The sequence below is a fragment of the Colletotrichum truncatum genome, assembly GCF_014235925.2.
Source record: "Colletotrichum truncatum strain CMES1059 chromosome Unknown Contig_0003, whole genome shotgun sequence".
Taxonomy (NCBI): Eukaryota; Fungi; Ascomycota; class Sordariomycetes; order Glomerellales; family Glomerellaceae; genus Colletotrichum; species Colletotrichum truncatum.
Window position 1 is genome coordinate 3,511,983 of NW_027222400.1, and position 12,256 is coordinate 3,524,238.

Sequence of the window (12,256 nt, forward strand, 5' to 3'; positions counted from 1 at the left end):
GATTTAGACAGGTAGGAGTTAAGGGGACATCATGGAAGGGCAGCAGGGCAAGGCGTTTACAATACTAGGTAGTTTATATGAACATCAATTAAGAAGCAAGCCTTCTTTTCGTGATCTATATCATATACTCTGGGTATCTCTTTTCGTCCCTACACATGTGCCCAACCGTTATACACAAGCACCTGTCCTTCATTGATCAAACATTCCACCCCTTTCTCGACATTCCCCCTTTCCATCGCTTCCCAATCCCCTACCCTCTTCTTCACTACCCACTCCTTCACACCATCTGTCGAAAACCACCTGCGAAGCCTACTCTCCCAAACACCCACCACAATCCTCCACACTGACAACCAACTGTCACTAGGATCAGCAGGGTGCGTCGCCTCATACGCAGCACCATCATATGCCACCCTGACTCTCGGATTCAGAAATACGCCCAACGGCTCGCTGAGGGGGTTATCGATGTGAATCAGACAGCACTCGCTAGCCTCCAGGTGTTTCTTCTCCGCCAGCGAATCTGGCGCCGCCCGGAATTTCAACCGTTTCGACTCCGGGGCGAGGAAAGGCGCAGCGGGCATGGCCACGATCCCGTTCCAGCAGCTCCGGACCGGAACAGCGTCGGAATACGCCATCAGCGCGTCCCGGCTCGCCTGGGATCGGAAGTAGGGCCATGTCTGCATCAGATGCGCCTGGCCCGCCGTGTCCCTCAGCGCAAAGGTATCGTAATAGTATGGCGGCTGGGAAAAGTCGAGCGAGCACGCAGCGGCGTACAGTCCGCGGTTCGTGTCGAGGAGAGCGAGGACGTCTTCCGTCTGCATATCTTACAGTCAGCCCACCCCGTCTCTTCTCAGACAGAAGATCATGACTTACCGTGAAAACGACATCGTTCAAAAACAAAATCTTATCAAAAGACTCCCCCTTCTCGCTCAACGCCCAAAGGTCCTTCAGCGTCAAGTTTCTCAACTTGGCCAAAAAAGGAATCCTCCTCATCTCTTTCTTGCCTCTCGGCGTAACTATCCACCCCTCCCTCTCTTCCCCTTCTGCCGGCACCTCCTCGACCTCTTGCTGGTGCGTCCTCTCGTCGAGGACTACATTCCTCCTTACTCCTCTCTTCCACAGCTCGTCGTCGAGTTCGGCGAGCCATTTCTTGCTGTCATCCCAGCTGCCGCTCTCATAGACACTGACAAATACATTTTCCCTGCCTAGGGCATCGACTAGGTCCAGAACGGCCTTGTTCCAGTGATTCTTGATCAGACCCGCACTGTTGTAGTGCATACCCGCTATATATACTTTCTCGAGCTTTCTGGGCCGCTTCGGGTCGTGCCGCGGCGCGTTCGTGACAATGCGCTGGATGCGGAGGGCATCGAGAAAGGTATAAACGGCGAAGATGAGGATGAGGTTGCGAAAAGCACGTGTGCGAACGAGACGGCGGGCGCTCAGGCGGAGGCCGTTGAGAAAGCCCATGGTCTTCAGGATTTCGCTCCGGTCGTTCGCGTTGCTGAGATAGTCAATGTATCCCTGCGATCGACCCCGACCTTAGAGTAAGTAAGTATCAAAGAATGAAAGAGAATGAACATGAAACTCCATTGGGGCGCCCGAATGGCTCATTTGCATGGCACTTTCTGTTCTTCCTCCCCTCCTGAACTGTCCAAAACGACTAAGCTGTCCAGAAGCAGAGCTTCGCCAAGGTTGTCAAAGGGTCCATTAGTAGTGGTTTGGGGGACTGATGTCATTGGCTAGCAGGGCTGAACCGGGCGCAATGTGGCAGCCTGGAGAAAACGACACGAGAGGTGATTGGCTGGTGGAGACGAGCTCTTCCCCGTCATCCCCGTCTCCAGTGGGTCGCCGAGGTTACATGAGCCCATCAGCCTCAATTACATTAATGTCACTCAGTCCATGTTGTCATTTCACACACGCACAATGTCATGAAGCTGGACTTTAGGAAAAGCCATTCTTAAGCTAGTCATCAACGCAAGAAAAGTAGTTATACACCCCAAAGCGTCCCATTTGTTCATCATCTCATCTTACATTTACAGCCAAACCATCTGCCTTAGTCGGCTTGTTGCTGTATTTCCGTGACCTGTTATTCTGGTCGCTGAAGTGAGAGTCAATCCGACTTTTGGAGCAACTTCGTCTAATTTTGTGTCTTCTGTGTGACCTTGACCGAAACTCGCGCCGCTTATTTGGCGAAGTGCAGATCGTAACCGAGCCACTTGCGGCGAACGACTTGCTCGACGCTGAGACCGGGGTAACCGTAAGTCAGCGGCAGGAAGAAGTACCAGCCAGCGACGGCAACGGCCAAAATGACACCACAGGCAATCCAAGCGGGGAAAAGACTCTGGCCAGCGAAACGCTCGCGGGCGCTGATATGCCTCTTGGGTCCATCACCCTTCTTGTTGCCCTTGATGGTCTGGTAGCCTTCCTCAGGAGCCGGCTCGGCGGTAAAGATAAACTCCAAAAGAGCACCGGCGACCAGACAAGAGGCCAAGTGCGCCGGAAGGTAGTGGTGTAAGAAGAGTTGACGGCCCATCAGGTAGAAGGGGAAGTAGTGAGTGGCCCAGGCAAGGAAGAAGAAGCCGGTAGAGTTATACAAACGCGAACGGGTGCCTGTCAATTATTAGTTTAGATTCTCGACGCCGAGGGATTCAATTATACTCACGGTGGTCCAGAGCGTCGATACCCCGTCTAAGAGAGACCTGGTCAGCGCCGATGATACCGGCGAAGACAGCCAACAGACTGCTCGCAAGCCACCAGCCAACAGGGTTACCGAGGAAGTAGATCTGCTGACGAGTGTCGTTCTGGGTCCAGAAACTGACACCACGGAGCAAGAAAGGCCATTGCCAGGGCTGACTGGCGTACGGATGGCTGCTAGTCAACTGGTTGTTGTGCCAGAACATGGATCGCTGAAGCTCGAACCACTTGCGGAAGAAAGGCAGGGTCTTAACCTCCTTCTCTGGCTTCTCGCGTCTCTTGGAATCCAAGGGAACAGACGGAAGATCCTCGACAAACCAAATGTTGGAGCTGGGGGCTAGCTGCTTGTTGCCGTTGATTTCCTGCTGCTTGTGTCCCCACTCGGGAAGAGGAGTGGTGTGAGTCCACATGGCAACCTTGCTGGGGTTGTGAATCAACTTGAAGTGGCTCGAAATACTCCTGAACTCCTGGCCCGGCTTGGCGTTCTCAACTCTAATCTCGAAGAGAGTGTCATTAAGACGTTCACCATAGGCCTCGGCCAAGGGAACCGTGGTAAACTCCTGGTTGGTCGGGTAGTAAGGAGAGGCAACGTCGTGCGAGAGCAGCATGGTATCAGTGCCCAAGTGCCTAAGGCGGACAACATCCTGGTTTCTGACGATCTTGCCTGTCTGCTGATCGTCGACAAGGGGGATAATCTGCCAGTAGTTGTTGGTGTCATTGTAAGGGTAACCAGTGACCTGCTGACCCTGGCTAGAAACACGACCATCGTCATATCGAAGGGGGTATCGGTCCTCGTGGCTGTGGAGATAGGTCTTGGTCTCCTTGTGACGAAGGGTGATGGTGTCGTAGTACTCAATAGGCAGGGAGTTGGCCAACATGACGTTGTCGCTAAGAGTCTCCTGGAATTCGGGGGTCATGAAGTCATCACCAGGGCCAGAGCGAGTCAGGATGGCAAAGTGAACCTGGAACCAGAAGAGGTAAAAGAGGAAAGGCATGAGAATGAGACCGAACGCACGGGCAGCAAAGTGCTTGCCAAACTCAGGGAGAGACAGAGCACCGCCAGGTCGCTTAATGTCCAACAGGGCCCAGAGGTCGATAATCACGGCCGAGCCGATGGTGACAAAAGCGAAGAGACCGACGTACTTGGTGGACATGTCAGCCGACAGAGCGAATCCAGTGAGGATAAGCCATTTCCACCACTTGCGAGAGAAAGGCTCGTGGCGCAGCTTGTAGAACTTAATGTAGCAGAGCAAACTGCAGGCCATGCAGAAGACCAACGTCGCATCCAAGAGAATCAAACGGGTCTGGCCAATATGGGCGTTGTCGAGAAGTACAAGGCCAGCAGCAAGAATGCAGGCAGGCAGGCTGTAACCGGATTCCCACATGATCAGGTAAGTGACGGTGACGGTCAAGGCGCCGAGAATAGCGGGCAGAGCTCGGAAGGCGACATAGGGAACCTTGTTCGCAATGTACGAATCGCCAATGTTCTCGAAGTGGAAATGCCCATCGTATCCTACAAGCCATCCCATAAAGGCGAAGAGGAGTTTTCCGAACGGGGGGTGAACATCGAAGAAGTAGGTTCTCTCGAGATAGTAGGAAGCGAACTGTAGGAGAAAGCAAAATATGTCAGCTATCATATCGGAGATGCTTGAGAGCTAAGTTCTCGAGGAACTGCTGGCATACCTTGCCAAAGTGAACTTCGTCGAAGACAACCTCATTGGGATGACTGATACCCCAGAAACGGGTGACAAATGCAAGAATGGTGGTAACAAGAAGTCCGACTGTGTGGCCGTTCTCTGTGCCGGAGCGCTTGTTCTTTGCGGCGGCAGTGTTCAAAGCGTTGGCAATATCGTCAGCAGCGGCGCCGGGAGTGGCTCCCTTCTTAGAACCCGTGTTGCGCTGGCGAACGCTGCCCTGCGGGGTGGCGGTCGTCGACGCCATGGTGGGAATCGGGACAGAAGAAGTGAAGAAGCTGCTCAAGACTTTGTCAGTTCAAGCCTCGGGATTTGAGGATGTGGTGAGAGCTGAAAAGCAAAAAAGTGTGGTTCCCAGAAAGGTCACATCGAAGAAGGACAGGTAGCTCCAACTGATCGACCAATGGTACGTATCGCACCTCTGGAGCTGTACTGTGATTGCTGTTCCAAGGGAGCAATTCAGGGGCTTGTAGCTAACTTACACGCTATGGAAAAGTGGAGTGCGTCAGCCCTCTCACGTCACGATGATTGAAGCTATGGAAGGGTAAAGAAACAGAGGCAAGTAAAAAAAGCTTGTAAGGAGTGACTGAAGAAGTTACGAAGGGATGAACAGAAGAGACAACGAATTTGGTCTCACGAAGAAGAAGATGGTGGTGATGAACAACAAGGAAGGTTGATCGCCTTGCTGGGTACGTTTGAGCAGAAAATTAATAGAAAACACCCCTTGCCAAGTGCAGAAGCGATAATGAACCTTCCCGAAGACAGGACGGCTTGAGACAAATTTTTGGCAGGGGTCAATCACTTTTTGGCCCGCTGCTGGACTGGACACTTGGCCAAAGTAGAGCTGCCTGGCCCCTCGTCCGATGGAGCTGAGGTACCGGTACACTAACAATTTCTGAGTGCTCTCTATCTTGGGGCGAGCTTCAGTCCGTCTTCCCACATTCCCGGTATAATGGGGTTGCTGTGATAAGATAAGGATCCCTTGATGGTCTAGAGTCCTATAACGTGCAGTACAACAGACAGACACGTCGGACGCGCGCAACCTGTGCCGCACCAAAGTTGGCATGCGTCAGAAACCTATATAGGAGCAACAGTAGGGACTTTGTTGAATAATGCGCAAGTCAATTGAGCCCCATGAGGCGCAATTGACCTTATTAGTGGGCAACAGAAGACAAGCAAAAAAGGGCCTTTTATTTTCTGGAAGTTATTGTCTGACAAGTTGACAAGGCGCATTTGACAGTCTTGTACGTAACAGCGCTAAACTTGTTGTCAGTATAGCCCTGACCTTACTGCGCCGACGGCGGGCAACAGCTGACCCCGCTGCTACCCGCCCGGGTCCCAACGCCGAAGAACGGAGGGAGCACGGCGGGGTTGGACCGACCTGCGTGGGAAGTCCGAACTTAATCCTCACCAGCTGTCCCAATTGAACCACACGACAACTTGCCCCTCCTTCCTCTGCTTTCCACCGCATCTCATGTCCTCCTCGTTCCTCAGATCCTTCACCAGAGTATCATCCCGTGCTCTCCGTCCTTCCACTCGTATCTTTGCCAGTCGTCAGGTCCAGCCCTTTAGCATTCAATCCATCAAGATGTCTGACCAGTCCATTGTCTTCACCAAGAACGCTCCGGCTCGTAAGTCTCCTTCTCTGATCTCACTGGTGCGGATGCCCTTCACATTGAGTCAATTGCTAACCGAACTCATTCTGTAGCCGTCGGCCCTTACGTATGAGCACCTTGTTGACGCAAACAGTATGCAGTGCTGACCCTTCATTTTAGTCCCAGGCCATTAAGACCCCCACTGCCATCTACTGCTCCGGCCAGATCCCCCTCAACCCCGAGGGCGTTCTGGTTGAGGGCACCATTGCCGAGAAGACCAAGCAGTGCATCACCAACCTCAAGGCCGTCCTTGTTGAGGCCGGCTCCTCCATTGAGAAGGTTGTCAAGGTCAACATCTTCCTCGCCGACATGGGCGACTTTGCCGTGAGTTACAACCGCCCTCATTTCATAACTTGCCTAATTTTCTAATATATCATGAAGGAGATGAACGGCGAGTACGAGAAGTGGTTCACCCACAAGCCTGCTCGCAGCTGCGTTGCTGTTAAGACCCTCCCCAAGAACGTTGACGTCGAGCTTGAGGCTATCGCCCTCCCTTAAATGCATCACCTGCATATGGACTAGGACACTATAGCAAGCCCGTAGACCGTAATAAACCTGTCAAACCCAAATGACGACCCATGCTTCAATGACCCTTTTTGACGTGTATGTCTGAAGTTGCAACAAAGATTGGACAACGCACAATCGAAATGCGAAGTTGTGATGTTCACAAGTCCAGTAGAGCAACGAAACATTTGAAATGGATAGGGCACGGCCACCGCCGCTACTACCGTAGAATTATTTACGAATGATATTATAGTCGGGCTCTGCAACACTCTGTGCCAAACCACGACAATTCTCAACCGACATACCAATGCTTGACCATGATTGCCCCAAGCTTCACATAACTAGGAACCTCAATGTAAGATAATAAGCAGAAAGGTAGTTTGATGTTCTACACGCCTCTCCGTCTATCGGTACAATCCATCCTTCTACCCGAGCCTCGCCAAGCCCAAGGCTCCGAGTGGCCCATCACACAGCATCACAGGTTCGTCTCGTCTATTCCTCGTCGTCGGCGGCCTCGATGTACTTGTGGCGGATGTCCTTCCATTGGCGCTGTTACAGGTTTTGTCAGTATTCGACCGTCTTCGTATCATGAGGTTTCCTTACGCCGCGGTTAAGGTAGTCCCAGTACTTGTTCATCGCACCGTTGAAGCCACTAGAATGCGCCAAAAACGTCAGCCAACTCATTCCTCCATATATACTGGACACTGCCATGACTTCGCCCGGCTTGCGACTCGCATGAGTCCTTTGATCTTCCACCGCAATCGCCGTCGTCATCGGGGCTCGTGTCATCTCTGGGACTGGGTATCTTACAGCTCGAATGCAAAGCCCGTCGCGAAGACGAAGCCAAGCATGGAGAAGTTGTTCTTGAAGATGGCGCTATATTGAGGAATGTCAGCAAAAAGAGTATGGGCATATTGCTGGTCTACGATCGAGGACTGGAGTGTGGTCGGAGGGGGAGAACTTGCGTGTAGAAAGGTCGTGCGGCGGCCTACGAAGAAACATGAGCGATTAGTCAATTGCAGTCATATGAGGGGTATTGCGAGTGCATTGTATTTACCATTTTGAATATCGTCTGTCAAATCGCACTTCGTGTGGGGCTACGAGGGTGCTTCGATGCGGTCGGCAAGGCGATGATCTTAGGGAAGTGAATCGGATGGTTTTGGAGAGGTTCCTGACGAAATTCGCGATGTTCCGGGAGCACCAGCTTTGCCAAATTGACTGACTTCTAATTGGTTGACAAGTCCACATCTCTATCAACCAATGGTTGTCCGATGACTACACACAGCCACATCCACTCCAGCCTCATTTTGCTTCAGCCACTTATCGCAATACTGGTGATACTGGATTGCTTGATATACATGTACAATTTGGTGTCAGAAACTACAGCGACCAAAGAAAGGCACGTTTCCATTCCCCTTAGAACGTTTTTTTTTTGTGCAAATATTCATGAACTATTAAGCTATTTATTTGTTTCTCTCTAAGCCACACCTCCTCAATATCCTTGATTGGCGCGACTTATTTATCTTGCGACCCTGCTAAATGGGTCTTCTTCTTGGCCTTGACTTTAGCATCGTGCATTTTCTGGCGGAAAGGAATATGTGTCTGTGCTCTGTTTCCACGAAGACCAGTGAGTGTTCGTAGAGGTGGTTCACTACCATCCACGAACTTTTGGTGCTCTTCCAATCGCTTCTCGGAGATAGTATCTGGTGCCCATTTCTTACGAATGAACCAGGGCAGGCATGCTCCAAGCCAAGCGTCGGGGAACAGACGAATCAAGGCACCCATGGGTAAAGAGATCGCTCCAATGCCAACGGAAAGACCCCAGTCCTTACCTCCCAGCCTCTCGATATCGAACGCAGCTCCGCCGACAAAGATGATAAGCACTTGCCCACCGATCATGATCAGGTTGATGGCGATGAAGAAGTAGTTCTTGGTGATGTTCTCAAAAATATTCAGCTTATTGTCCAGCCGGCGGTTGCTACAATCAGTTAGCATGCATTTGAGTTTTCATTCGCAAAACATACTTCAGTTCATTGAAAATTTGCAGCCACACGAAGGTGTTGAAAACCAGAGTATTCAGTCGCTTTTCGCTATATCCGAGCATGCTATGCCCTGCAAAGTTCAAGACAAGAGTGATTACGAGTTGGACAATGGCCTGACCGATGATCATTTTGGCCATTCTTAAAGTGATGAGAGAGGCAGACTTGCGATCTGGCTTTCTGTCTAACACACTGCGAGTTGGCGGGTCTGTAGCTAGTGCAAGGGCAGCGAATGTATCCATGATTAGGTTGACCCAAAGCAACTGAACGGCGTTGAGTACGGATTCCTGGCTTGGGCTTGCTACTGCTGTTATAAATGTGAGAATAACAGCAGTGACGTTGACGGTCAATTGGAACTAATAACAATTAGCAGCTGTAGTAACAGTAAGCCAACTCCAAGGTGTTACACATACCTGCAGAAACTTCTTTACAGAATCATTGACAGCCCTTCCCCACATAATACCTTTGACAATAGAAGCAAAGTTATCATCCATGAGAATGATAGCCGATGCCTCCTTTGCGACTTCTGTTCCAGCAATACCCATAGAAAATCCGATATCTGCCAGTTTGAGGGCAGGTGCGTCGTTGGTACCATCTCCGGTAACAGCAACCGTCTCGCCAAGGTCTTTGAGAATTCGTACCAGGATCCTCTTATCTTCAGGACTCGACCGGGCGAGAACTTGGAGCCGAGGAACGAGCTCCTTCAGTTCCTCTTCTGACTTTCGTCGGAAGTCTGGGCCTTCCATGGCGATGCCACCTTCCTCTGGGTGATATATGCCGCATTCTTTAGCAATGGCTCTTGCGGTCAAGATATTGTCGCCCGTTACCATACGAACTACAACGCCTGCGCGGTTGCAGTCTTTGATGGCGTCGATAACAGTGGGTCGCAACGGGTCTTTGATACCATAAATCGCAGTCAACGTCATGTCTTCGTGGATCTTGTTAAAGTCTGCTGCTCTTGGGTCGTCGTTTGAAATGGCATCTTTTGGTGGCCATGACTCGAAGTCGCGGAATGAAGAGCCAATCGTTCGCAATGTCTGACCGGCATAAGATGTTATGATCTGAGAAAATATCTTGCGGTCTTCTGAAGTAAGATCCACGACATTGAGGTTTGCATCGCCCACGCCGTCCATCACCTTAGTACATTTGCTCAGCAAAATCTCTGAAGCCCCCTTGACATAAGCTCTGTACTTTCCACTAGGAAGTTTGACGACGGTGGCCATATATTTAACTGCAGAGTCAAATGGTACGACCTGGACGACGTTCGCATTCGTACGCTCTTCTTCAACTGGTCCTGCTCCCAGGTGATCTCGGCAGAAAGTGAGCAATGCGACTTCAGTCTTGGATCCGATAAAAGTTTTCTCCCCTTCTTGGTCGCCTTCAAAAGCTGTCGAGTTGACGGCGTTACCTTGAATCAAGAGTTGCTTCGTTTCCGAGCTAAGTTCACCGGCAAACTCATTGACGGGGATGTTTCGAATTGTGTTGACAGGGGTTTCGTCGGAAGGGGACGTACTATTCTTGGGCTTCTCGTCCTTTGGTTCCTCAAGAGGGGCATCTGTACCGCCAAAGCTTATACTTTTCCCCAAAGTTGTTGCAACTACCGTCATCTTGTTCTGTGTCAGAGTACCGGTTTTGTCAGAACAGACAGTCGTTGCATTCCCCATTGTCTCACAAGCCTTCAAAATGCGGACAAGGTTGTTGTCTTTCATCATGCGTGTAGTCGCAAATGCCAAAGCCAATGTTACAGCTAGGGGAAGACCCTCCGGCACTGCCACCACGACCACAGTGACGGAAACAATGAAGAGCTTTAGGAACTGCTGGCCTTTTTGTGCTGGGCTAGCATCGCTACCCTTGAGGTTGACTAAGAATCTGATGAAAAGAATGACGAACAGTAGTAGAGCAGCGGCAAAGCCAACTTTTGCGATGAAATCAGCGAGAATGTTGAGCTTTCTCTGTAACGGCGTGTCCTCCTGTTCGGTTCTCAAAGACATGGTAATGCGGCCATAAGAAGAGTTGACGCCCACGGCTGTCACCAAGAAGGTACCAGTGCCCTCCTGAATCTTGCTACCCGAAATGATAAAAGGGTCCAGTTTCTCGACGTCAGGTCGATCAGCACCGTTATTTGCCATATTATCGAGTGCCTCAAAGACTTCATCAGCTGGGACCTTCTTCAACAGGTCAGACTCTCCAGTTGCCGAGGACTCATCACACTTGACACTGTGGCCATTAATGAAAATGCCATCCACTGGTACCATATCACCGGTGTATAGGTGCATTACATCCCCGACAACAATATCGGAGATAGGAATCTCGACAGATTTTCCAGACCGAATTACTTTGACTGTCCGATCGCTGTTCTTCTTGTCCAGTGTGTTGAATTGGCGCTGCATCTTCCAGTCGTTGATTGATCCAACCAAGACAACGATCAGGATAGCAACCATGATGGCCACACCCTCTACCCACTCAACCCTGGGCTCACCCGGCCTATGCTCTTGGCCAATAGCCTCATATAGGCCTAGGGCGAGGGAGACGACAGCAGCGACCGACAGGAGAATCAAGACTTTGTCATTGTAAGTGATCCAGACCAACTGCAAGAATGACTTTTGCTTTTTGTCAGGGAGCCGATTGTCTCTGAATGCATGTTTTCGGTCTGCAAAGCCGCCAGTGTACTGAGCCGGAGGCGGTGGGATATAAACGTCATTTTTTGTATTGCGATCTCGCTGGGGCACACTGTTGCCAGCGGCGCCATACTTGGGCACGCCTTTGAGAGCAGCTTCTTCGAATGACATAGTGCCATCTAGAGAGTCCTCGTCAATGCTGAGACCGGTCTTCCTATTGGTTCGGAGGCCCTTTTCTAGGCCGGCCAGGCCGCCTAGCGCGTAGAATGCATTGTGGCTCTTGGGGTTAAGTAGCTTGGAGAGCTGGCCTGGCGAGAAGGCAAATTTGTCATTCTTAGCGTTGAACATATCTTCTGTGCCGGGATCCGGAGTAAGAGCATCAGCTGTGCCTAACGTGAAATCGCGAGGAGCGTGGAGATCCTTGATTTTCTCAGAGTCCATATCTGGCGACTGGTTCTCGTTCTTCTGGCTAATCCGATCAGCGACGCTGACGCCTTTCTCAGCATCCTGGCTGTTGGTTTTCTCCATGGTAATGATAACGATTATATATTATCTGCGGTGACAAGTAGGTCGATCGGTTGATCAAATCAAAGTGCCCAAGCCTATTGGTTTCGCTTTCTCATACCGGATAGCTGAGGGGCCCGGTGGTGTGCCTAATGGAAAGTTCCCCAAGTTGAAAGAAGGAACACCGGCAGCCAAGCGAAAGGAAGTAGAGACGTTGTTGAATCGAGGTGTAGAGGCGTAGTGCAGATAACATATGACAAGTGAAATATATAGAATCCAAGCGCTTCACTTCCTTTCTTCGGGGGTTATTACAATAATATGAATTACAACGATAGTTGATGATGAGCCAGTAGCCCCAATGCTAGTGGGTTACGGTGCCTGAATCGGGGGATGTAAGGGAGACAATGAGAAAAGGAAGTAAACACGAGGAAGAGGCAGCCGTCCCTTTCATAGAGGAGAAATCAAGCTGCCTGGTTAGTCTGCATCTCGCGAGCCACCCTTGCCCTAGTAAGCAGCATCAATCGAGGGAAGCCAATTTCCATTTACTCCGG

At 50.8% G+C, this 12,256-nt stretch overlaps 4 protein-coding genes across 4 annotated transcripts; 1 reads left to right on the top strand and 3 right to left on the bottom strand.

The window, feature by feature from the left end:
* Window positions 1–149: 149 nt before the first annotated feature.
* CTRU02_205873 (polysaccharide export protein) lies at window positions 150–1,464 on the bottom strand (the record flags this gene model as incomplete). Its single annotated transcript, XM_036722948.1, has 2 exons — window positions 150–812; window positions 871–1,464. 2 exons carry the CDS (start codon window positions 1,462–1,464, stop codon window positions 150–152), a joined length of 1,257 nt encoding a protein of 418 aa, XP_036585246.1.
* Window positions 1,465–2,179: 715 nt separating this feature from the next.
* On the bottom strand, window positions 2,180–4,632 carry CTRU02_205874 (mannosyltransferase pmti; the record flags this gene model as incomplete). The annotated part of the gene is made up of 3 exons (XM_036722949.1): window positions 2,180–2,607; window positions 2,660–4,295; window positions 4,375–4,632. 3 exons carry the CDS (start codon window positions 4,630–4,632, stop codon window positions 2,180–2,182), a joined length of 2,322 nt encoding a protein of 773 aa, XP_036585247.1.
* Window positions 4,633–5,859: 1,227 nt separating this feature from the next.
* CTRU02_205875 (l-psp endoribonuclease family protein) lies at window positions 5,860–6,538 on the top strand (the record flags this gene model as incomplete). The annotated part of the gene is made up of 3 exons (XM_036722950.1): window positions 5,860–6,048; window positions 6,161–6,364; window positions 6,422–6,538. 3 exons carry the CDS (start codon window positions 5,860–5,862, stop codon window positions 6,536–6,538), a joined length of 510 nt encoding a protein of 169 aa, XP_036585248.1.
* A 498-nt stretch (window positions 6,539–7,036) lies between these two features.
* On the bottom strand, window positions 7,037–11,729 carry CTRU02_205876 (calcium-translocating P-type ATPase; the record flags this gene model as incomplete). The annotated part of the gene is made up of 7 exons (XM_070204632.1): window positions 7,037–7,093; window positions 7,148–7,196; window positions 7,355–7,532; window positions 7,602–7,616; window positions 8,200–8,522; window positions 8,569–8,939; window positions 8,997–11,729. The coding sequence occupies 7 exons, from the start codon at window positions 11,727–11,729 to the stop codon at window positions 7,037–7,039; spliced, it is 3,726 nt and encodes a 1,241-aa protein (XP_070061736.1).
* Between the last annotated feature and the right edge of the window lie 527 nt (window positions 11,730–12,256).